Raw genomic sequence first — 24,234 nt, 5'->3', positions numbered from 1 at the left:
TCACACCGCCAGATTCGACGTTTCAAGTGTATTCCCAAGCTTGCCTGTCACGAGCTGAGATATTCCAGAGATGGGTTGTTTACCCCCTCCCCTCCCTCCCTTTTTTTAATAAAAAAGGAAAGCTGTTGGGATTGTCACAGAAACAAACGAGATGGATCAGTGATTTTGTAAACACGAGAATTTTCCAATCTCTCAAAGTATAGATAAGACGGAGAGTCAGGAAAAATATAAGTTATGAGTTTGGAAAAAATGCATCGCATGCGGAAAAATTCAAGCAACTTTGGATAATAATTAATATATAATAATTAATTTTTATGTCAGGATATAATTTCTGGAATCGGGAATTAAATTTGATTCTTTGATGTTTGTGCTGGAATCAGGAGTTTTCTTAAAAAATTTCCTTTTGGAAAATGTTTTTTCGCGCTTGAGTATAATCTCCCCATTCCCCTTCCGTTGATTCTCACAATCTCACTGATAACCTTATACGCTTATTGACCCTCACTCAGGATTTCTCAAGCACAGTATCCAATACTCCCAATAGAGATGAACCAATGAAATCCCCGAAACTCGCGTTTCCCTCCAATGAGGACGATTTCACTTAGAATGAACGAGGAAACCAACTCCAGGATTATTGACGTTCATTTCAACTCCCGAATGACCCTTTCAAACCGAATAACAAATCCTTGGTCTCGGAAATATCAACATGGCAGTGTGAGTTGAGGCTTTATGAGCGTTAAATCGGGGCATTGCGAATTTATACGTTTTCAGAACTCTTTGAATCCATCAAGCGCTGTGATACGAAACAACTTGGTGATCGGTTCATCTGTTCTGCCAATGGTAAACCGACCTAAAGCATATTAAACCATGACCCAACGATCAAAGCAACAGTAGTAAACACGCTCACCGTATGACTGACCCTTTCCCAATTTCAAGCAACTTCATAACTATTCTGAGAACATGTAATTGAAATTAGTCGTCCAATTTTGAATATTCGCCGGCAATATTGGGTAATGAGAAGTGAATCGACGTTATTAATTCACTTGGGGTCGATTCAATTGAATTTCCTTATTGGACGAGAGCTGCGCAAGGAAATGCAATTAGTTGGGAAAAAGACGAATAGTGTGAAGCACAAATCATGAACAGTGTCGGGACAACATTTGACCAAATGGAAAGTTGTTGTTTGAGTTGTTGGAATGATAAACGATCAGTAAAAAAAAGTTATAGTGTTAATTAATTAATTATTGTGCTGGTACGATAAAATCCGATTCATTTTCCATTTCGTCTCATTTTGACGCCTTCAATTCAGTTTCTGGGAATTTTAATTTTCGAGGAGCAGAAAATTGGCAGTATCAATTTTGATTAATAATATCCGTGGATTTCATTGCATATTGATTTATAAAAATTTTAAGGTATTTCTTGTTTAATATAACACAGTCTATTTATCGAATGCCTCGATCAGAGTTAGGTAAAACCATATCCAGTTTTTGTCAACAGCGGAGAGGGAAAAAACCAGAAAAAAATATAAAAAATAACAGGCAGAGAGCACTGTGAATTTTTCGCGCCCTTTCCCAACGAATTTCATTCTGGTAAAACTGTTTTCTAGGTCATAGAGCAGTTTTACAAACCGCCCGTCCGATTTACGTGCCATCTATTTTGCACAAGTGTCGTTGGACCCACTCGGTATCGTTTCATGTTTTACCGCTCGAACGGGGAAAATACAGTTGTGTTGCTGTGATGAGAGATAGTTTTGAGGGCGTATGGATATATGACAGAGAAGAGATGAGAGAAACAATCGCATGAGGAAGATGGGAAATGTGTTTTTTCGTGAAAAAGTACAACAGGGAAAAAGTGAGGACGGTCGCACAGATATTTTGAAAACGGGGCATGCATCTTTGCATATACTGTCGTCAAAATTTAGTACAGCAGAATTCGAAAAGTGCCTGTCACATCAATTCGATACCGAAAACACGAAAACTTTTCCCACATCGGGGAGGAGAGCTTGAGACGTTCATCTTTGTCGTGAAACACTTTTTCTAACTTGATCAAACCGGAATTGAAATAACTACTTGATTCCATTAATTTCTGCTAAAAAAGTTGTCAAGACAAACGAAAAAAAAAAAAAGAAAAAGAGATTTTAATTTCATTCAAATGCGTAATTTTCCATGGTGGACCTGCATTACATAAGAATCCGAGAATTCTTCCTCCATTTAATCGCAGTATGATCTAATCTCCGTCGGGAAAATTCAGTGAGATTGAATAAAGTTGAAATCTCCATAATTCCAGGCTCTTCAATTTTTTTTTCCAACACCCCACCTGACTAACTAATTTTCCCCAGTACCTCTGTCCATTTCTCCCCTGCGTCTCTCTCCTTTTTTCCCTCCCCTCACCCCGCTCTTCTCCCCTATTTTAAATATATTTTTTTCACACGTTCAACTGGGTTAATACTCGGGAATTAGAGGAAATTATCATTGCGCTAATTGCAAGCGACACTGGCAGTCCTCCAGCGTCTCCAGTCGTCGTTAGAAACGTGCAGCACACACACAGACACCGGCTCTGGGCTAACCATGGTCCACTAGTGGGTACTCGGATTTCTCTGAATGGCCGAGGTGAGCTGTCGAGTGAGCGTTCGTGTTTGAGAAGACTGGGGATGGCCAGTTCAACAGAAAGACAACAATTGTCAGGGATAGTACCGTGAGTTTACTGTAGTTCATTGCCTCCCAGTGTTTCTACATCACAGGACGAAACCTCCAGTACAGCAGCCAATTTAATACCCTCCAGTGTGCAACAGTAATAATTAGTTCACCTCATCTCATCTCTCAAACTTCACTCACCTCCACCCAGACGAAATGAACTCCTGAACTTGAATCAATGCAAGGAGTTGAAAGGAGATTGACATAATGAAAGAAAAAAAAAAACTTCTGAGAACTCGAGTGCATTATTGGATTTGCGGATCATTTAGTGTTTTCTCTGGAGATTGAGAAAACCAACTTTACGCTGAGAAAAAGAAGTTGCCACGATATTTCTTAACCTAATCGATCAAAAACTTGGCGAACCCTTTTTCCAATACTAACGTCCCTCCACCATCCACTGGCTTTTCTTATCTGTGTACACTTATTCCTCACGTACGCGCTAGCCGATTATCTGTGAAATTAAAACTAAAGTTTTTAATCATTACTTCCCACTTCATGTATGCTAATTTTCCCTTCTTGTCTCCAAGTTGTATGGAGGGAAAAAAAAAACAATACTTTTTTCTCATAAGTGGGTTAATCCTTATCTTTAGCGTTGGTGTAGCACGTTTGTACCGCTTAGCCTAGCTCTATCTGCCCTGCTTTTCTCAACAATTTACATTCGCGCTACTTTACCGCGATTAGCGGAAAATGCATTAGTGTTAATCGCTTTCATTACGCCATGTACTCGATTATAACAATTATTATTTTCATCGTTGCCGCTGGCTTCGTATCCTTCGATAAGTGAGGTACATTTTAATGCCAAGTGCGACAGCTGGTAAGGATTTCTGGCGTTAGAGGCATAAAAAAGTAGTGATTCACGTTGACGGCAAATTGATCCCAGTCGATTTTCGATCTGCTTCAGCAATGAGAAAAAAAGCTTTTATGTAGAATACTGTAATAGTCCATTTCTGCGTAACAGGAATTTCTTTTCGTAAATGCTAATTAATCCTCATTCTTCCGCGAAGTGTTTCCAAACATATTATGCACTACTGATGCACTGTTTAATGTGAGGCGAGCGAAATGGCCAGTGCCGAAGGCTGGATGTCACTAACGAGATACAAACGAGTCGAGTACAGCTCGTTGAATCACTAACTGGGCTTGCATGCATCAAATATGTCTATGATCCGCCGAGAGTTTGTATATATGTTTGCCAGTGTAAACGTCTCTTTACAGCGTCTATTTTTTGAAATATTCCAGTGCCCCTGGCGACGGATCAAAATTTTGATTGAAACAAACATGACGTTTTACCGAGGCAAGTGAAACTTGAAATACAAGTTTGGTAAATATATTACAGTTCTGAGAAGTCAACTCTTTGACAAAAGTAATCTGAACCGAGTTATTTAGTTTTGATTTGTCAAAAAGCAGAAAGAAAATTTTGTGAGATTTTTCCCAACTGTACGGGAAGAAAATTTTTTTATAATAATTGCCCCAGAGGAATGGTCCTATATAATTTTAACAAATTAAATAGCTAGAGCAAATACCACTAATTTTCTGTAAAAAGTTTGGATAGTGCGGAGTTTCATTGTTTATTCCATTTATTTTAATTTTATAATTTTATTCATTCAATATTTGTATTGTAAAGGATTCACTATCGACCATTTTCCCTGTGTGTATATTCCACTCGGTCCAAAAATAACAACCAATTTGTACATATCAAATGGATTTATTCAATACGTAAAAATCCATTCATCCGAAATCTAGAATAACCCTGTGGATCCATTGTTTCCATTTTATTCCATTCAACGAATGACAAAAAATATAAAGACCATGATGACAACGTCCACCTCGGATTCATTATTTCTCTGGCCTTGTCCCTTTGTGAAAGAAATATTGGTTGTCGCAGTGGACACAAGCCTTAGTCTACTGTTCAACCCGGTTGCCTTTGTCCTGAATACTCGTCTACGGGTGAAGGTTTGTAAAACTGAATGGGAAGTTGCATTGAGCCCTACGCTTGGTCAGACAGCTCTGACGATATTCTGGACTTTCATGAACCTCCAGTTACCAACCAATTTTTTGAATTAATCTGAATTTATTACCCTACGAAAATCTCAAACTCCCAAAATTTGCAATAAACATTAGTGCAATATACAAAATAATAAATGCATAAATACTATAATTTTTCTACTCATTATATTTCCTCATTACTGCTGAGGTGCTTTTGTAGGATCGTAGGATAACTTTCATCAACATTTATCTCCCTGCGATCTTTCCTACTTGACCTGTGAGCAGTCTCTCGTTGGAAGAAGCAGTTTTGATGTAAGTGATGGAGACAGAGAGATTTCAAAACTACTTTTCTCCCAAACAGTTATTGTTTTTCTTCGTTCAGGATTTACAATTGGCATGGAAAAGTTTGTCAGGTGATCCAGTGCAATTTACAGAGGGGCGATGCACTGTGTATTGAAAATCCAAAATGGAGAGTTTCGACGAAAGTGCTGAGTGTGATCATACATTACATTGTTCAGCTGCCACTGTATCGTGGAAACTTGGGGAAGAGTTCAGAGTTCCAGACAAAAGCATTGAAGATTCTTAAGCAGATAAGGCGGCTTATGAGACAAGATGAGAAGGGTGAGGTCGTGGAAGAGAGGAGGGAGGAGGGCTCAGAACTGCCGGAAAAACCCTAGTTGAAGTGGTAGGAAAAGTAGTTCGAATACTTTTTGAATGTCTACAATGGATCTGAAAATGTCTAGAAGGGTTTCGAAAGTGGAACATGTTAAGAATATAAAAGGATTTCCTAGTTCGGGAATGTTATCATTTTTAATATGAGCAATTTTGAGGCTGAATGACAAGTTGATATGAATATTCGTGGAAAGGAGGAAGGAAAACCGCTTTATTTCGCTCATCGCAACAAGAAAATTTTCATTAACTTTAGATGAATGTTACGAGATATTAGAAAATCCATAACGAGAAGGTCCAGGTTTTTCCCGTTGCTTGCAGAATTTTTCCGCCGATTAAGCACGTTTACTCAGGCGGCCCGTGATTCACCATCCGGTCGATTGCGTTGTTGACACAGGAAGACGATTTCAAGAAATGGAAGCTATTGAGGATTTCAATGATCCACTGCAGGTTGTCCTAGTCAACAGTCCTTTAGCTGTTTCATAGCGTGGGATCAAGTCGCAAAATTGTTGGATAATTTTTGTTGAATTTTCCTCTTCGTGAATAATGACAAAAATGATCACGGACTAGAGGGACTGAGACTCGAGATTGAGGTATATTCAGAGGGCTTTGGGGTGGTAGGCAAGCTTGGACACAAGTACTATGTTTGCCTGCTATAGATCGTACTATTCTCTTCTCAGGAATCTTAGAGTACAGCCACGGTTGACGTTTGCTTGCTTGGTCACCCATACTCACGGTTCCCTGGACTATTACATCTCGCTGGTTCACCCTTCGTTATTCCTCCCACTGCGGTGGTTCCCTGAGGGGCAATTGTAAGGATTCGTGTCCCTTCCCATGGGCGCTGGATTAATATCAAAGGTACATTGAACAGTCAGGCGTGCTTAACTGAATGATGGACGAATTAGATCGATTTAGTCGATGAAATTAAAAACAAATTAAATCGGATATATCAGGGACGACGTTGGGCCGACAGTCCGTCTTTTTGTCTCATCCTGTACAAGCAGGATTGCTTATTTTATCAGCTTTAGAATCAGGTTACTGTATGTAAAATTATTTCGTTTCTTCACTGATACTGGGGCTCCGGAAACTACCGCTGAACTTTGTTTTTAATTCGGTGGCGAAATTAATCGTGGGATTAAACGGGGTAGTTTGTGGTCAATCGGTGGGTCAGTGAGGCTTTGGGAGTAGAGATGGGTTTCAATGGAATTATCTTACAAAGGCTATGAAAATCGAAAGACGGAGCGATTTAGTTGAATAATTATAATTGTCTCTGGTGAAATGGAAGATTAAAATTAATATTTCAACTTCAGAAAAAAAACAATTTATGAATGCGGAACCGGGGGACACATTTCTCCGTCTGATAAAAAGTTCATCCCTTGGGTTTTTTTCTTCCACTTCACAGGCACTTTAGCTGCTAATCGTTATATTTAATAGAGAAATTCTTTAAAAAAATCTCTCAAGTAATTAATGGAGTCGTGAAGAAAACAAATGCATTCTCATGAATTTACACTCAGACTGTGTGAAAAATTTCCACGTATATAATAACCGTACTGGATATTTTACGATGATCGGAGTTATAAAAACTTTACGATGACATTATCACTTGTATTATTTATAGTACATCTGCTGAATTGAGTTTTCGAAGTCACGTATTTTTTATTATGATATAAAAATGTTCATTAAGTATTGATCGTTGGCTGCGGATTATGAATAAACATTGGATTGCCTGATTTTTATCAGTTGATCAGTGTTGTGCGGTTATGGTACAATCTGTTGATCAGCTGCGGTTGGGTACGTTGACCACAGCTATATAAGCCCAGATATTTTGTTAGGTATAAATTCAGAAGAGTGTTATCGTCATTTTGACATTTCCAATAATTGATAACGAATTTACGAAATGATTTAACTTGGATTCAATGAAAAAATTGGTTTTAATGGCCTAAATATGACTTGACGGAAATTTTTTGATATTATCGATTTAAAATAAATCTATTTCACTATTTTTTGAGGAAAATTTTACCGGGAAAGGAATTTTCCGAAAATTTTTTCATTCTAATTTGAATTCAAAATCGAGGAAGCGTCAAGATTTCTCTGATTTTCCGCAATTTCACAAATGACTGGCCCCGCGCATCCCCTCTCACTTTACAAAATAAATATTCCTTAATTGACGATTATACACTTGGTACACAAAGCATTTCGGGATCAAATAGCGGTTATTGGTCTCTCAATATGATACTCAAGACTATGTAACCACATCCCCTCTGAGGTCAAGAGAGAAGTAGTGGTGGAGCTCGAGGTTTTCGCCGGTTGATGGTCTCCGATCTCTCACAAGTGCCTCTCCACCCATCTGGTATTTCTTCTCCCTCTGGCATTCCCCAATAACCCTAGTGAGCCCTTCAATTACCTTCCAGGACAGTATAAAGTCTCGCTCCAATAGCCACCGGCCCTAGTTATGATCAGCAATCGAGTCTTAAATAGAAAATATAAGACAGCACTAACCGCAGGGCAGAGTTTAATCGATGAATCCTTTGGGCCTATTTAATACTCGAGTGATCATCGAGGTCGATGGGTTATAATAAAGCACACCAGTTGTTTGTGATAGTTTGATAAAGGAACGAGAACACACACAAAAATAAAATAAGGGATGAATCATTTTCACTCGAATAAAAGTTTTTGAGTGTCAGACTGAGTCTTGTGGTTGTCGGTTTTACTTCACTTATAATTTTATTCTTGGTGAGAGTTTGTTGAAATTGACCTCGGAGCTCGGAAAACTTTTATTCTCTATGAAAATGGCTGAAGTACCTACTTTATCAGCCACATCAACTCGTTAGTCATTAAATTATTGTTGAGTGAATATTCCAGTCAGTTGGCAATTTCAAACTGACCTTTAAAGTTTGCGAAGTATTCAGACCTTCAAATATCCAGCTTGATATATATGTAATTATGAATAGCATCATTACGTTGATTAAATGCACTCTGCAGCTAGCCCCGCAGAAAAAAAAATTCCGTAATCACATCATTATTTATGCAAGAGTCTACATATATGAACCAAGGGTGAATAAATTAAACTGTCCCCCGTAAATTCCTCATATTTTTTTGCAGTCGGAATGATTAAATATCCTTCTACATCTAGCAATTACAAATGATGTAAAGCATATTCGATAATGAAAAGTAAACAAGTAAAAAAACAATGTCCCCATAAAATGGAAGAAAATGCACAAAAAGTGGGTTAAGAATTGCCGGGGAGGAGGTAAAATAGTTGAACCATCTACTCATTGGATAGTTGCATTTTCCGGAGATGCAGCCCGGGGAAGGGGAATCGCGCTGATTCAACATTTCCCAAACGGGATCTGTAACTGTTACCGGGGGCCTCTCCTCCCATCACCCGCACTAATACGCTCCGGCTTCGGTAGAGCCAATGTTTCGCATTGACGCTTCCTTACCGGAAGTACTCGGTCATGGCGGGTTGCAGAGGCGGAGATGAACGTGAAATCAGCCATAGAGAGAGAAATTCGTGGGATACCACATCCATATTATCTCTCGTGGGAGGAACAAGAAAATAGGATACATGATGGGAGAGGGAAAAAATCTTAGTAATAAAGTAAAGAGATTCCAGTGGATTTTCCTAGCATCGGAGGAGCATAATAAAAGAGGGATTTAAGGTAAATTATCCTCTGTTCGTTCAGCTAAGGGAACCCTAGTAGTTGAATGACTCTACGCTGATAGAATTATATTATATTAAATATGATGAAGTACATGTTCGTTAATACACGTTAATCTATGATCATTACGAAAATTTCTCCTGAAAAAAAATGAAAAATGGAAAATTCGAGGGGAAAATGATTTAATTGTTTATTATTCATTTGAGTTTCCAAAATTTTTATGGAATGTATCTTTTACCGTACTCTAATTTCGTGAAAATGTGGGGTAAACAGACGTCATTCTCTCCGTTATTATGCTGCCTAATGCCATTGTTCAACAATTGAAAATAAAAAGTGTTTCTTTTACCAACGTGGAAAGTCATTCTGAACTGTGTCTCATGGTCATTATGTTGCCCGGACAATGACGTTGGTGCTCGAAAAATTTATAAGTCTTCAGCAGCACTCGCTCATTCTGCATTCTCCTCAGTGGGAATTACACGGAGCAGAACCGGCACGAGTTTTATACCCGCCCGAGATACCCCTGGACAAATGTACACAGTACTACTTATGCAATACTACAATTTTCCTTACTACTTCGTCGTCTTTTTTACCCTCACCGTAGCTTGTTTGAATGGAGACTTGAGCAAGTACCTCAGCACTATTCTGGTGTATGTAATACTCCCATTTGTGAGACACTACCAGATGTAGGATCGCAAAAATGAACGCGAGTTGAAACTGGTTGGATCGTTAATGTCTGCCAAAGAGTACGGGGGCTAAATCTTTCAGCGACTTGGAGAAAAGTCGGATAAGGATGGACTTCTGAGTGCATTGGGCTTCCATCTTACATCAAGCCGACCAACTTTTTCGAGTAAAATTGTCGGTCGTTTATATCGATTTTACTTCTTTCCCAAGAACTCCAATTTTAACTTGGTGGTGAAAAAAAAAAAGCCCGAGACTGCCCAATAAAAAATGGTAAATTATATGAAGAATTTGGGAATGAACATTGAGACCGAGATTATTTCGGTGGGACCATTGAAAAGCGCCGATACCAAAGAGACATTAAATTCAAAAGAACTTTCAGTTTATTATTGAAGGGTGAGAGTTTTCGATTTACCCTTCGTTCGTGCTCGCTCCTCTTTTTTTTTTTCACCAACGGTCGGTGGAGCTAATGGCGCCAGTACTGCTGCAGAATCGAGCTAATCGCGGCAAGTGCCATCGTACATATAAAAGAGGTGAATGGTTGCCACGCGTGATCGTTCGGCTGCCAACCACACCAGAGCTTGATTCACCCTTCTCTCTCTATCTTTACTACCTCCTCTACCTCATTCTCACCATCTTACTGCTGCCACCGTCGGCAGTAATTCGTTTTGCCCTCGGGCCATCGCCGCCCCCGTCTCCCTCTTCTCTTCCTCACTTTCCTCAGCGTCTTCGATGTTGGCGATTTTCCAATTATCGGCAGGATCATGTCGGCGCATTTGCATTTGCATCCTGGGCGTTCTTCGAAACTTGTTTCAATGCTAATACGATAGCTTCCAGCATCTTCAACTCCATCCCACCCATATTCACCCCTTTCCGATGGTATTTCTCATCGTCCCCCCTTCCCAACTCCTCTCTTATATCACAGCAACCACGGAAAATCACAATTGCTTTCACTCTCGGTTGGCCAAACTCAACGTGACCCAACTAAGCCATTCTGGGGATCTCTCTGGGTTTTCAGAGTCCCCTTACAGCCACCAGTTCATCCATAAACTTTTGGTCTGACCATAAACGAACTTGACTACTGCAAAACTCTATCAATGATAAACTGTGAATAACTCTCACTGCAATCATCGGTATAGATAGCTATTAAAACCAACAATTTTATTGCCTCAGAGTGAATGGAATGTTGTGTACTGAGTGATTATTAATATGAGTTAGCGAGTACCACTGTTACAATACCATTAAAATTATTCTCGGGCGGAAGATGAAACAGGTCGGGCGTCACCCAATGCCCGTCGCGTTATTCAATTATGCAGGTTGTTGCGGTGATTGGATGGAGTATCGGCGGGTGAATTATTTTTAGTCACTTCGAGTTATTCGGAGAATAAATTTGAGATGTATAACGACATAATGGCTCAGGTGATGACGGCTATCAATACAGAGAGAGGATACGTTGATGATGCATTCAGCCGTCAGAGTAGTTTCCCCGGCGTACACGGAGAGTCGTGGAAAAATTCAATTTTCCATTATCGAGCAGGGTCAAAGTACAGCATGCATAGTTAATTAAAATGGCCAAATCCATGACAGTTCAAAGTCAGAGACTACTCAGAGGGATGTGAAACTTGGGTGTGAACTCGGAGATAAGCCGATGGAGCTTTGAGAGTACAGTCTGTCGAGTGTATACTCCAGCCAGTGATGGTTGAGTTTCGCGAAGCTGTTTTCAACTAATTCGACCTAACGAGTCGGTTTACGCGGGCATTGGGTTAGCCAAAGTTGCTATTAGCTTTGGCTCGTTGGCCACCTCCGGCACAAACCATAGGCCCAGTAGATAAACACACTTTTCACCTGAACTCATTAAAATTGAGTTACCCATTTCATATTTACACTGAGGGCTATTCGTCTATTTTTATCTCCTCACACACCTGATTCGCCGGGGCATTCACGTATATTATTTACCCGTACAATGAGCGTAGCCTATTTAATCAGGCTAGCGTCACATTCAATCCAGTTCGCCAATTAATTAGTCATCTCGACTGGTTCATTAAAAAAGTTCTCGATATCTGACGGTATAAAAAAATATAGGGTAACATTTTCTAATGAAAAATTGAATTTAATAACGCAGATTAATTGGATTGGTGGAAGGGAGACAGACTGCGTTTAATTAAGAAACATTCATCGCGGCTCGATTTTCCTACCTTTGATTTTCTCCCCCTTTCCTCTATCCTATTCACCCGTACCCTCCCATCTATCGCTCTATCCACCGATTTTCTCACGTCTCTTTTGTAATGAAGAAAAAAGAGACGTCGATTTGTCGACCAGAATGAAGTTGCCGAGGGAAATTGATTTCACCGGGTGCATTCTTCATTCTGTAAATGTCTTTGCTCAAGTTCCCTTCGCCATGCCTAGTCTGATAGTCAACAATTGCTGGCGCTCAGAACATTATTGATTGATCAATAAAGACGAGAATCTCCGTGTAACGAGTATTTCCATCATCCTGTGTTAATTATTGCGAACGTTTTATTTATCATCAGATAAATGAAGATGAATAAAACATTGCAATTAATTTTTTTTTTCACTTATCCCAGCCTTCTTCATCGTCATCAACCCATGTCTGTGGACTCAGTGTGGAGAATGTTTTCTCCCTTGTTTTTTACCCTCCATTCTCTCAAAACTCGTAATATAAACGACAGACGAGAGAAGGCAGCCCGTCTACGTTCAATTTAGGCGAAAAGCTCTGAGCCCGTCTTGCATAAATTAAACTCCAAGTAATCCATCTTGGCGCCCAACCAACTTTTAGATTGAGTAAACTCGCACAATTATTTACCTTCTGTTCATGTACTTTTGGGTACGTATGTTTCTCAGTTGCGATGCTGTACGGGAATTCAGGCGACCGAACCATACGGAAATAAGGTGTGAGAGGAGTTGGTACGAGCGCGAGAGAGTGAGAGGATCGTTAGGTGATGGTAAATTGGGAGCGACGTTTGCAAGTAAACAAAAATAAATGCTCTCGCATGCAGATAGAAGTGGAGAGATGCGAGTGGTGCAATAGATGAAAAAGCTAATAAAATGAAATAAAAGATCATAAAAAAGGGGGAAGTTGATTGGACGGATTTATGTATAGCTATGTATAGCATTGTGGAGCTCACGTGAATAGTATTTTCAAGGCTATACCTGCCACTTTTTACCCCGACTTTCGATGCTCCTGTTAATTTAGTGGGTTTTTTTTTTTAATTCTAAACCGCCTGTTTTTTTTATCTCACCGCGGCAGTTATTTACTTCTTTGTTCGACACTGTCCTCATCCTCTTATTTATTTTCTCTCGACTCGATGGTGGGATCATTGGAAAATTTTTCATCTCTTTATTTTCCATTTCAATCTCAACTTTCCTTATTCAACTGATAATGCCACAGCATAGGGAGTATTTGAGAGCCTCAGCACATCCTTTAACATCTGCTTTGGCGTCTGGCCGCAAGAAAATCGGGGCGTCAGAGCTGAAACTCTCCTCAGAATCAAGAGACGAATCAATACGAAAAAAGAACTGCTGGATCCCCTCCTCTTACCGTACCCCCTCTCCCACGATTCACTAGACATTTTTCCTTTGAGCGTTTCACCAAGTGTTCACTCAAGTAAAAATTCTTTTCTTCTCAGTCGTCCTTCTATTCGCCTCCATTCCAATTTTCTCCTGCGACAGCAATAGATAGGAAACTTTTAGTGCGCTACCGCTCAATTCCTTCATTTTGAACGATACCCCATTTTGAAATCTCCCGGGTTGCTTCTTTTTCATCCACTTGCAGGCTTTTTTAGCCGGTGTCTCGCGAGATTTACTCACTTTATCGATCTAAACTGGGCCAGTACGTGTGTACCGCTGCATTGAAACGACAGGGACATGTCTTTTAAAGGGCTGATGGATATGTCTGTGAATGATTCGTCATTCATTGTCGTGTACTGTTGGAACTTTCAATGTTGCAAATGTTAATTCAATTTGCGATCGAATCCGTCATGGAATTGAATCAGGATAAATAAACAAAAACCAAACGGTTTCATTCTGTCGTGTGTCCCCTGTTGTCCTCAAAGCTGATTTGAAAATGCTCAAGTTACGTTTTTTGCCAACTTCAATGTTGTACAGCCTCGGCCGTAGTGAAGGTGTAATTCTCACCAGTTTACTTCGATATTATACGCGACGTTGAATAATGACGAGTGAAAAACCTGGGCAAAAGTTTCCACTTCTTTTTTCTTCCGGTTTATCCTTCTCTTTCCCAGTTTCTTGGTTGTGCGGACTGTACTCAGAGCGGGGCTCTATTTTCAGCATAAATTTCGCTGAGTTTGCATTGAAATTTATTCTGATCGCTTCGTAAAGTCGAAGGATAATTTCCTCGATCGAACTTATTCGAGTAATATTCTTACAGATAGGGATGCGCCCCATCGGAAAACATTTTTCCTCTTATCTCTCATTTTGATTTCATTTTGCATTTTTTTTCCTCCTCCGTTTCACTCATTGGTCCCTTTTTATCCAATAAAATATCTCTCGTTTCTTATATTGTATCACTTGCGATTGAGTGTCGTCCCTGTTCTTCTATCATTTAATGTTTCTTCCAATACGGTAGTAACGAGACGCAGTCGGAGTGTATGAAGATTGGAGAAGTGGAGTGAGTGGAGCTGTGGAGATACGATTTAAATTTCATCAATGAATTCGGTGCTGGGTCTGTATGAGAATCGTTGGAGTAGTCAAAGGTAATGCTCCACGAAGAGAGAATGATGATGGTGGAGCAGATATATATATACGCAACTACTTGAATTGGCATTGAGCCCGTTGTAGTCGATCTTCAAGCATTTGTAATCGAGAAAACTTGCGGTTGAATGGAAAGTGGCCTCTTCGTTGTCTCACTAATCGTTCATCGAAATTGTTCAAGTACAGGAGATTCTTCCTTTTCCCCCCAGCGGGAAATAAAGGATTTTCCCGGACTGTTACTCACCAGTTCCCATCCGGGAGCTAGTATTGCCTTCCTGCTAAAATCGAAAATATAATAATCTCTACCACCAATATTATCCAGGCTGTTGCCAGGGACCATTTTTTGCGCTCCAGCTTCAACGCCAATTCCCCTCATTCCATGCTGTCAAAAGAATTTCAAAAATTTGATGGATACCAGGGAAAATTATTTCATAACAATTAACCCGGCAATTTACAATGGTAAATTATTTTTCGACAATTTTTAATCCCGGGCCGAGTGAAATTGGATGGATGCAGATGAAATTCGCGTTTCTCCTCCATAAAATTCACCACATACGGAGAACAGATACTCGCAAAATTATGATATTAGATTCTGACCTAACTCATCGTCATGGTCTCCGAGAGACGTCAGTCCAGGGGTGTGAATGAAAAAAAATACTGTAGGCAAAACGTCGATTCTAAAATTCAATATCGCCATAGAAGCTCCGTTTCTCCTTAACCCAAATATTTTCTTACCAAAGTGCTCTACTGCGGTAGATAGCGAGGTGATCCCAACTTGTTCACTGCTATTTTCCTTCTCACAAATTGTCACATGTCGAATATTCCCAAAATAGAGGCATCAATAGAGCGAAAATAATCGCGCGGCAGCAGTCACTCCCCCCTCCCCCCGCCCCATTCGATGAATTTACGGACAATAAATAACTCATTCATTCAGGACACCAAAGAAGCATGACTAACGGGATTACAAAATATCGTGAAATTGAGAGGGCATGTGTAACAGGATTTTCATAATCAACAAAAACGAATATAACCGATGATCTTGTTGATTAATGAGTAGAATTACGGTTGACAGTGTTAACGTCGACATTTCGGCCCGATTACAGAGGGGGCTAAATGCACCTCATCCCTCTAAAAGCGCTCTCAACATCCGCATTCACCACCACTGTCTCCCATTATAACATTAAAACGATTAAAACGATTATTCACGTATACCGGAAATTTCTAACTGACGCGTGATATCTGTATTACGAATCACTGCAAATACATTTATCACTTCTTGCTCTCACCTACATTTACCCGACACTGTACGTGTGGACACTGGGTGTATATATTGTCATGGGTGTGTCATTTGTTTTCCTGCGTGGAGACGTTCGGGGAGGAAAATGGTACAAGTATTTTCAAGTTGTATCCAGAGATCACTGGGAAATGTTACTTTCGACTTTCTGTCACCACTGGAAAAAACTGCAATTTTTATACCCTTATTTTCCCCTACCTCTGCACGCAAGTGCACTTGTGTAACCCGTCCTCACCCCTTTGGACGATCGAGAAGAGTAAAAGACGCCAGTGACTTTGTTTTCGCAATTTCTCTCGCTTTCCCTGCTACCCCTCACGCTGCATTCCCTGCACTCAGACTGGCCCCGGAGTCTCACAACTTTACTCCTCTCTCTCCCTCACCCTTTCGCCCTCCCCCCCCCCTCAGGAGAACGAGAAGTTATGGTTCGACCTGCTCCTAAAATCGAGAATCCGTATATCCGAGTTCCGGGTTGTGTTTGCGCTTGGACGACAATTTTTGCCCCCCTCTCTCTCACCCACGCAGTTTTCGTGTTTCACCTCGTCTCACTTACTCGTGTCTCCCTCCCCTTGTGAACCCATACAGATAGGACATCACCCCCCAAGCAATATTTTCTAGGGAAATGGCCGATGGTTTATCGACGTAAATATCAGTCATGTCGTTTCACTGACCGAAATGCATCGTAATAAATTTTTTAATGCCCAACGAAATGTGGTACGAAGGGTGTAATATTCAGTGGGTGAAGGAAGGAGTTGGTTTCGAGAATGAGTTGGACAAATGTGTCATTTGGCGGATGGTTTATTTCCCCGTTTTCTCATTTTACAACCGTGAAATCTCGCCCAATGAGTCAGTGGGATTTTACGAAGTTTGAAGAATTCCGGGAAGAAGTCGTTCCCCTCCACCCCTCTCCACCCAACCAACATTTTGCACTCAAATAGAGCATAAATTGTTCTCCATACCGCCCAAGCCAACTGCATGTTCGAGTTTAATTGAACGTCCGTTAACCCTCCAACGCCTGCCACATTTCACTCTCCACATCGTGAAATTCCCACGACTTTTCTACAATTAGAGGAAAATTCGGGCGAGCCCCTTGTGCTTTATTACATAACTCCATGATAAATCTCGTTGGACTATTTCACATGCGTATAAGACTGCAGAAGGCTTATATAGCTGCATATATTCCCTTACAAGGTACAGTCCTCGTTCTAAAAACGTTTTTCACTGTGAAAAATCACACTACGGCATCTGGATTTCAGATATCCACCGCTCAGAGTCCGGACACGTGGTTAGGAGGGGTGGAGGGTCTGGCTTTAATGGAAAGTCGTCTATTATCGTGAGGAGGAAGGGTTTCAAACCCTCATACAGTACCCTTTTCTGAGACTCGCCTGCTTGCTGGAATGGAAGGATCATCGGGTTTTCCACGATAATGAGATTGGCACTCAGTGTGTGGCTGTTACCCTGTTACCGGACGAATGGAATAGGTAGAGGTAGAGGTGAAGGAGAGTTGAAAAAAAAAAAGTTGAAGGAAATGCCTCGAGAATTGTTGAGAAAAGGGAGATAGGGAGAGTCGCATGGTACGGTCAAGTGTTGAGAGAATTGTCAGGGGGGGCAGAAAGTGGTGATAAGGTGGTACAGGGCGGGTGAGAACGGTTGGATAAGTTTAGAGTACAAGAAAGTGATGAAGAGGGGCGGAGGGGGGGATGAACGCAGAGGCATCTCTTCTTGTCTTTGGGGAGATGAGTGGAAGGGATAAATCGTTGTTCTCTTGTCGACAATCTAAGTCCCTTGAGAATCCAGAAATCCTTGCGAATACTAACGTTAGAGTCACCCCGCGACGACAAGCAGAATGAAGGGAAGAGGTTACGTGGTGGTGGCAGAGGGAGGGATTTTCACAGATACCTATGGTGAAATGCAAAATTCTTTCTGCACCACCTGCGGGATTCAACGGAGATGGCACACGAGTTGCGCGTAAATTTTGTCACACGTATATCTCCTTCTACTTTCTATATTACCCTGATGAAATGCCATGACATGAGTAGTGTAGCAGGTGGTTCACATGGGATTTTTATTTTTTTATGATTTGTTTAGGGGAATTTTGACGAATTATAATTGCAACGTGGTATTTTTTTTCTCTTTTTGATCGTGAGACTGGTTTTGATACTGATTAGGGCCGGCATGATGGGGAAAATTGCTTGATGACGACCTTTTTAATGGTAATAATTATATTTTAATTTTCCAAAATAGAAACGAGACAATTGAGTGCGGTGGAAGAGGTAGAAAAGGAATGAGAGAGGATAAAAAATTATTATAACCATAAAAATCTCTCGAATCAATGTAAAGGAGCTAATCAAAAGGATTTAGTTCGTCGAGAGATTTAATGCCTGAGATCAATAGATCTCTCTCCAGTTCACCCTTCGCATATTCACTTACCTAACGAAACCGTAAATGCATTAATTTTAATGACGTCCATGAAAAAAATGGCGTGTAAAAACATTTTTCAATTATAACATTTTTTTCTCGGTTTTTAATTTAATACTATAAAGCGCACCGCGTACTCGAGTGTTACGGCGAATTTAATGGAAAACTCGATACATAACCTATTTCAAATATTCCCATGATTTTGCACCCCATTCCCAACAACAATTCACTCTCCAAATAACAGTGAATATAATTCACAGTTTTTCATCAATGATTGCAAGGACAAATAACTCTGGAAACCGTGCATTCAACTATTCAATTACTGAAATATTTCGCTAACAATTTGTGGGATATAAATTTTTCCAATACCACACGAAAAAAAAATTTCAATCAAGCATATTATTATTCTTATTTCAAGTATCACATATGCACTCAAATCATGCACAGAATATACTCCATTTATTTTTTTTTCGTCTGAGTGTGTGAATAGCGAGAACGTTGGATTTTTGAAAACCGAAAAAAAATCAGAATGATGCTCTCATTGATCCTAACTCCAAAGTAAACTGCATGTATAAATCATCAAAACTCCATTTATACCCTTTCCTCGTGAACCCGGTATACATATGCAAGAATTAATGCAAATACCGACCGAAACGAGACCAGAATGCCCGTAAAAATCACCCTCCCCCCTTCCCCCCAACTATCCCACCCAACTGGATTTATGAGAATGTCCAAGTTACCCTCATCCCTTTACCTTTTTTTTTCCTCCCATTTATAGGCCACCCACTCACTTCATCCAACCTATACCTCCCACAAGGATTGAATAATTCAAAGCGCACTCACCAACCACGTTGAGCGTATAGTTGAGAGACATCTTCGGCTCAGTGCTGACCTGGCACTCGTATGTACCCGAGTCCCTGGGCTGGGGTGACTTTATCTGCAGTGTCCAATTCTCAGATCTGTCTGGATGAATGACTTGAAATCTCAGATCAGTTGTGTACGTCGATATACCAGCGCTTAATATATGCATGTCCCGTTTTCGCATCCACGATACCTGAAACATACGTTAGTATTACGTGTCTCTCTGATGACAAGCTTTTAATGATGACACAGTCAATATCAAGGGGGAAATGGGCTGGGGGAGGCAAGGAGACTGAGGGAGAGAGAGAGGGGTGGTTGCATTAACCATCGAATGAGACTGCACGATACTGGAGCTATCGCTTAACTGTTTCACATGCCTGTAGGCTTTGGCCATCAGATAATACGTGAATGTCGGATGTGCTTGGTGCGATGGTGATATCCATGATGATGGTGGAAAGCTTGTGTCAAGATGTTATTAGTTGTAATAAGATCGCAGCGTGTGGGTACAAAGTGGGAGAAAATTGATGCTCTGGAGGGAGAGAAAGTTTTGGTGAACTGTAATGATTTTTAATTGAAAATATCCTGTCGGATGACTCGCGGATGTGATTATTAAATTGATTAAGCAGTTGGCCACGGTCGTTTGGTTTATACAATAAAAAAAAACCAGGTTCACCGCTGGGAAAACGTTCTCCGACATATGAAAACAAATGGCCTGAAATTTAGTTTCATTTTTTCCCAACATGAGGATATATGTTCCACCTTTATTCTTTAGAACTCATCCCTATCGTCTATTGTGAATTTTTTCAAGTATACAATGTTTTTTTATCCCCCCTTTTCCACTGAAAATTTCGATACATGTGGAATATACGATAAATCTCAGGGGCCAGACAATGCCCCTGTACTCCTTGGAATAGGAGCAGTAGAATCTCACAAAAAAAGAGGTAGGGATGAAAAGGGTGGAGGGTGAGAGTTTTCCCCTGAGAACCGGAACCTTCGCAAATTGGATCCGTTTCCATCTTAAAGTAGACAAAAAGCTGGAAAATTGGAAATTCACTCGAGAGATATTCCATGAAAATAAGTTGCCGCTATTCCCCCCTCCCCTCCCTCTCGCCAATTCACCTCGTTGCTTTTCTGCTTAACCGAGAAATTCTCGATAAACCTACCGCGTCTTAACGACTTCCACTGATTTTCAGGGATAAGTAGAGCCAGAAAAGTCTGAAGAATCAGAGGTTAAAGGGAAAAAAGTACGAATTGATCTTAAAACTTTTCTCGTGACATTTAGTACACCAGCAGCACAGGAGCAAGACACGAGTGATTTTCCATCATTATTCTCTCCCCAACCAGAAATAATAAAAATATAAATCTGAAGTACCGCAACCAAATAACTGCCTCTGAAGGCTCGCGAATGTCTTTGACTTATTACAATATTTATAAAGTAATTTCTAAAATTAGAATATTGGACTTTAAGGAAGAAGTCGGTATGAAGGAGAAAAAAAAAATCACGTCTCCGGTCTGAGAATGCTGTCTCTCCACAGTGCACTTATTTTCCGGCTGTTGCACAAACTCTCTCTTTATACCCAAATTGAAAGCAACCGTTTTTATTCCATCACTCGTCTACAACTTAGAAGGAATTTTTCCCTCCTCCCCCTTCCTTCATCGAGCTTTTCCCTTCCAACCCCTCCCTTCATCGAGCTTTTCCCTTCCTCCCCCCTCCCTTCGTCGAGCTTTTTCGACAATAATTCCGGCCAATGTTCATCGATAAAACCGTCCGTTGAGAAAAATTGATACCCTCTGTAATTGAGGTATCGAATTATTGTTGAAGTTTAATTATACTATTTCAATTGTACACCAACAAAAGTACACGAAACAATATTACAATTTAAATTCAAAACACAGTAACACACGGACAAACAAACAGTGGAGTTATCACTGTGTCTGAGTACACAAGCACAAGCAAGGTATTATACATACAAAGCTTTTAGGTACAACGCGTGAATTCATAAATCACAACGAATTCATTGGTATCCAGGGCGAAAGCTGCAAATCTCCGTTTGCGAGCAATGGACATATACGCTATTACATTTTGGAGGATGGGTTGCCGACCTACAACTGGCACCAGTGTGTCGGTGATTCAAGTCCCAGTGCCCTCTTCCCCTCGCCACTTCTCTCGCAGCGTAGTTCGCTTCGAATTAAGCGAATTGATTGGCTCTGCTCGCGTAATCATCGAACAGTGTATACCGTTAACTAAATTCCAAGCATTGCATAGTTCAAATCGGCTTGTCGATAATGCCCTCACCCCTTTCCACCTCCTCCCCTCCACGCCCGCCGTTTGCTGTACGCAGTGCAGAGCTCTTACACCCGCCCCGTTTCCCCCCGGCCTCCCTCATCAGACGAGAATTGCCTGTTTTTCCATCTTTTTTTTTTCATTCTTCCTCCTGCCATAATCGTCGAACAAAGAGATGAGGAAAAAATGAGAATACGCGCAGCAAACTGGTGCAAAAAAATTCTTAGAAGAGCAAAAAAAAGCCTTAAGCTTCACCTAGATAGTACTCTACGCAAATTGTTCGATTCGAATAGTGGGTTCGGTGAAATCTCATATCAGAATATATATAATGATAGTCGACGGGGAAAAATGACCGGAGGGGTTATTTTCCTGTTTTCGATATTTCCACCTCTGTGGAAGAAATATCGGAGGGAATGAGGGACGTTTGGGGTAAAAAAAAATACCAGCATCGAGGGTGAAATCATTCGTTTTGTCTCTGAATGGAATATACGGCTGTCGATTGCGTCAATCCGCTCCAACGCGCCCAGATTTTCGCGAGTAACGGAATGAAAATGAAAGTAACTACCTATAGAACGGGCAAATAAAGAAACCGAGAAGGGTAAGGACTGGGCCGCGGGGAAGGGGAGAGGGGAAGGGAGAGCAAGAGGGGGATGACAAACGCTGAGAAGAGGGAATTTAGATTCCAGTCTCCCTTTCGTCTTTCATTGAGGCGCGATAAAACAGCCATGCCCCTATTCCCTTTTCTCCCCACTTCTGGCGGAAGTTACTTTACGGGGTGATCAAATTATCGAGGGCAAATTCAACACGATTATTCAGGACACGAGGAAAGCTCAGTGAAGGCCCCCCAGGAATGGTGCGCGAGTACATCGTGCTGAGGCGTTTGGAGTTTCAAGCCAACTCGACAAATTTTTTTCCCCTTCCCCCTTCTTTTTCTTTCTTCATTTTTTGGTTCCACTGACACGACAACGACGATGTACCATTTCTCCTTCTTCTTTCTTCTTTTTTTATTTTTTTTTTTACTTTATTCTTTTCTAGTCGTGCACAAACTCTGGCGTGTCGCTTGGGCAAACGAATATTGCCAATAAACTGCCAATCCAATTTAGTTACGTAGGAAATACTACCCGAGCCGCTTACTTTTATGGGTGCTAGTGGATTGGAGGAAAAGGGCAAGGAGGCGTTGAAAAAGCGCCCACTGTATAGGAAAACATCAGGAGAGGGTTGAAGAAAGGGGTATGAAAGAAGGAAAAAAAAACGATTGCAGTGTTGAAGGGTGAAGAAGGCATAACGACAGTAAAATGCAAATCTATAGTGTCGATTCCCATGTACTGCTATTCTGTGTGTCATGTGCCCCTGCCCTCATCGTTTTACCGCGTCCTACACTTCCAAGTGCCACGCCCGCTCTTGTCGTTTCTCCTTCGCTCCCGAAGCCAACGTATCTCTTTATATATTTTTCCTCTCTCTCTCTCTCACTCTCTCGACGAAAATTCTCTCGCACCGTGAGATAAAAAAAATAAAAGAGAAACTTCTCTTCCACTGAGATATATAATAGAAAAAACTCATACCGATCAAATTTTAGAACGTCCGGTTGGATATAAACTTTTTAAATCTACGTATAGCATAAAATCCTAGGGATGAACCGAGAGATTGAAAGAACCAAGCTTTTTCTTCCCCACCCGTATAACCTTCTCCACAGCGGTCGCCATTCTCTACTTTCACCCCCTTAGTTCCACCGAGCATTTCTACTGACATTAGCATTAAGAGAGATCGTTTCTGCGGCTCTTCTGCTTACTTCCCCTCCTCGACCTTCTCCATCGTCTTCGTGGACTGTACGGGACCCCGGCAACTGCCCGGGGCCGAGGGGAGGCGGGCGGAGCATAAGAAGTTTTGCGAGTCAACCCCAGGGATGTAGAAGCGTAGCCGAGATTGAAAGTGGGCCGACGCAGTTGAATCGAAAAGTAATCTATAGTGGAAAGAAGGAGAAACCGCTACGTCGAATTCGCCTTTCAATTCACTTCGTGCCCCATTGCCCAAGAGAGATTCGGGGAGAATAGAGAGCAGAGGGCGGAGGAATGCACAGTTGTTCAGCGTGTTGTAACTTTTACAATCTTTAGCGGGGAGTCATTTTGGGTATGTCAAAGTACTACCTATTGGAGAAGGGCGGTCTGAGGAAAGAAGAGAAGTCCTCGCTGGGGGAGGTGGAGGTGGAAGCGAGCGATAGAGAAAATTCTTCGAAGAAAGAAGAGGATTTCGTACGTAGGAATCAGTAAAAATTAATATAAGATGGTCCAATTGTATTCTAGGTTAGAGAAATTTTATCCTGATAAAGAAGAAAATTACTGTACCGGGTAGGTAAAATTTACCAGCAGTTAAAGAATAATCCTCGTTACCTTTATAAAAATTCCCTCACAATAAGAGAAAAGCTCCTAGAGATTGCTCCGATCGGCTAGTGATTTCCATAAACAGTACAAAAAATGCTTCTCTACTCCCGGGAAAAGGGCAGTTCTCTGGAAACCGTTACAAGGCCAGTGGGGAAAAAAGAAGACACCGAAAGCTGCTCTTTTGATCACCACCGAAGCAATAAATCAAAGTTCGGAGTAGTAAATCATGGGTCACGAATTGTCAGGGATTATTTTTGTGATCTCCGTAATCATCATGACAAGAAAATATTTCAAAAACGTCAGAGTTCACAGCCTTCACCTGAGAGCGACAAATTGGTAACATCAAAGTGCTGAACAGAAGTGCTAAAAGTGGTTGTATTTACAAGTGAATAGATCAATCGGTGAAAATGTCACAGATCGATGGTGAGTGTGAGATTGCTACGAGGTGGTTTACTGGACGTGCTGATATATATGACCGGCTTGGTGAGTCAACAGAATACAACCAAGGTCGTGAACGGATGGAAACGAGGAGCGTCTGCAGTAGACAGATGGCTTCAAATACAGAGATACGGCTGTCGGATAATTAATATAT

The 24,234-nt window shown here is 40.9% G+C and overlaps 1 protein-coding gene across 2 annotated transcripts in view; it reads right to left on the bottom strand.

Moving 5' to 3' along the window:
• The window catches only part of LOC135164472 (zwei Ig domain protein zig-8-like), a 99,209-nt gene that overhangs the window by 14,496 nt on the left and 60,479 nt on the right, over nucleotides 1-24,234 (bottom strand). For both annotated transcript variants that reach the window (XM_064124865.1, XM_064124866.1), the window contains one exon: nucleotides 18,963-19,173. In XM_064124865.1, coding sequence (XP_063980935.1) covers nucleotides 18,963-19,173 — 211 coding nt within the window. The remainder of the gene's footprint in view (nucleotides 1-18,962; nucleotides 19,174-24,234) is intronic.

The sequence above is a fragment of the Diachasmimorpha longicaudata genome, chromosome 7 (assembly GCF_034640455.1).
Source record: "Diachasmimorpha longicaudata isolate KC_UGA_2023 chromosome 7, iyDiaLong2, whole genome shotgun sequence".
Classification (NCBI taxonomy): domain Eukaryota; kingdom Metazoa; phylum Arthropoda; class Insecta; order Hymenoptera; family Braconidae; genus Diachasmimorpha; species Diachasmimorpha longicaudata.
This window is presented reverse-complemented; position numbering and strand designations above follow the sequence as displayed.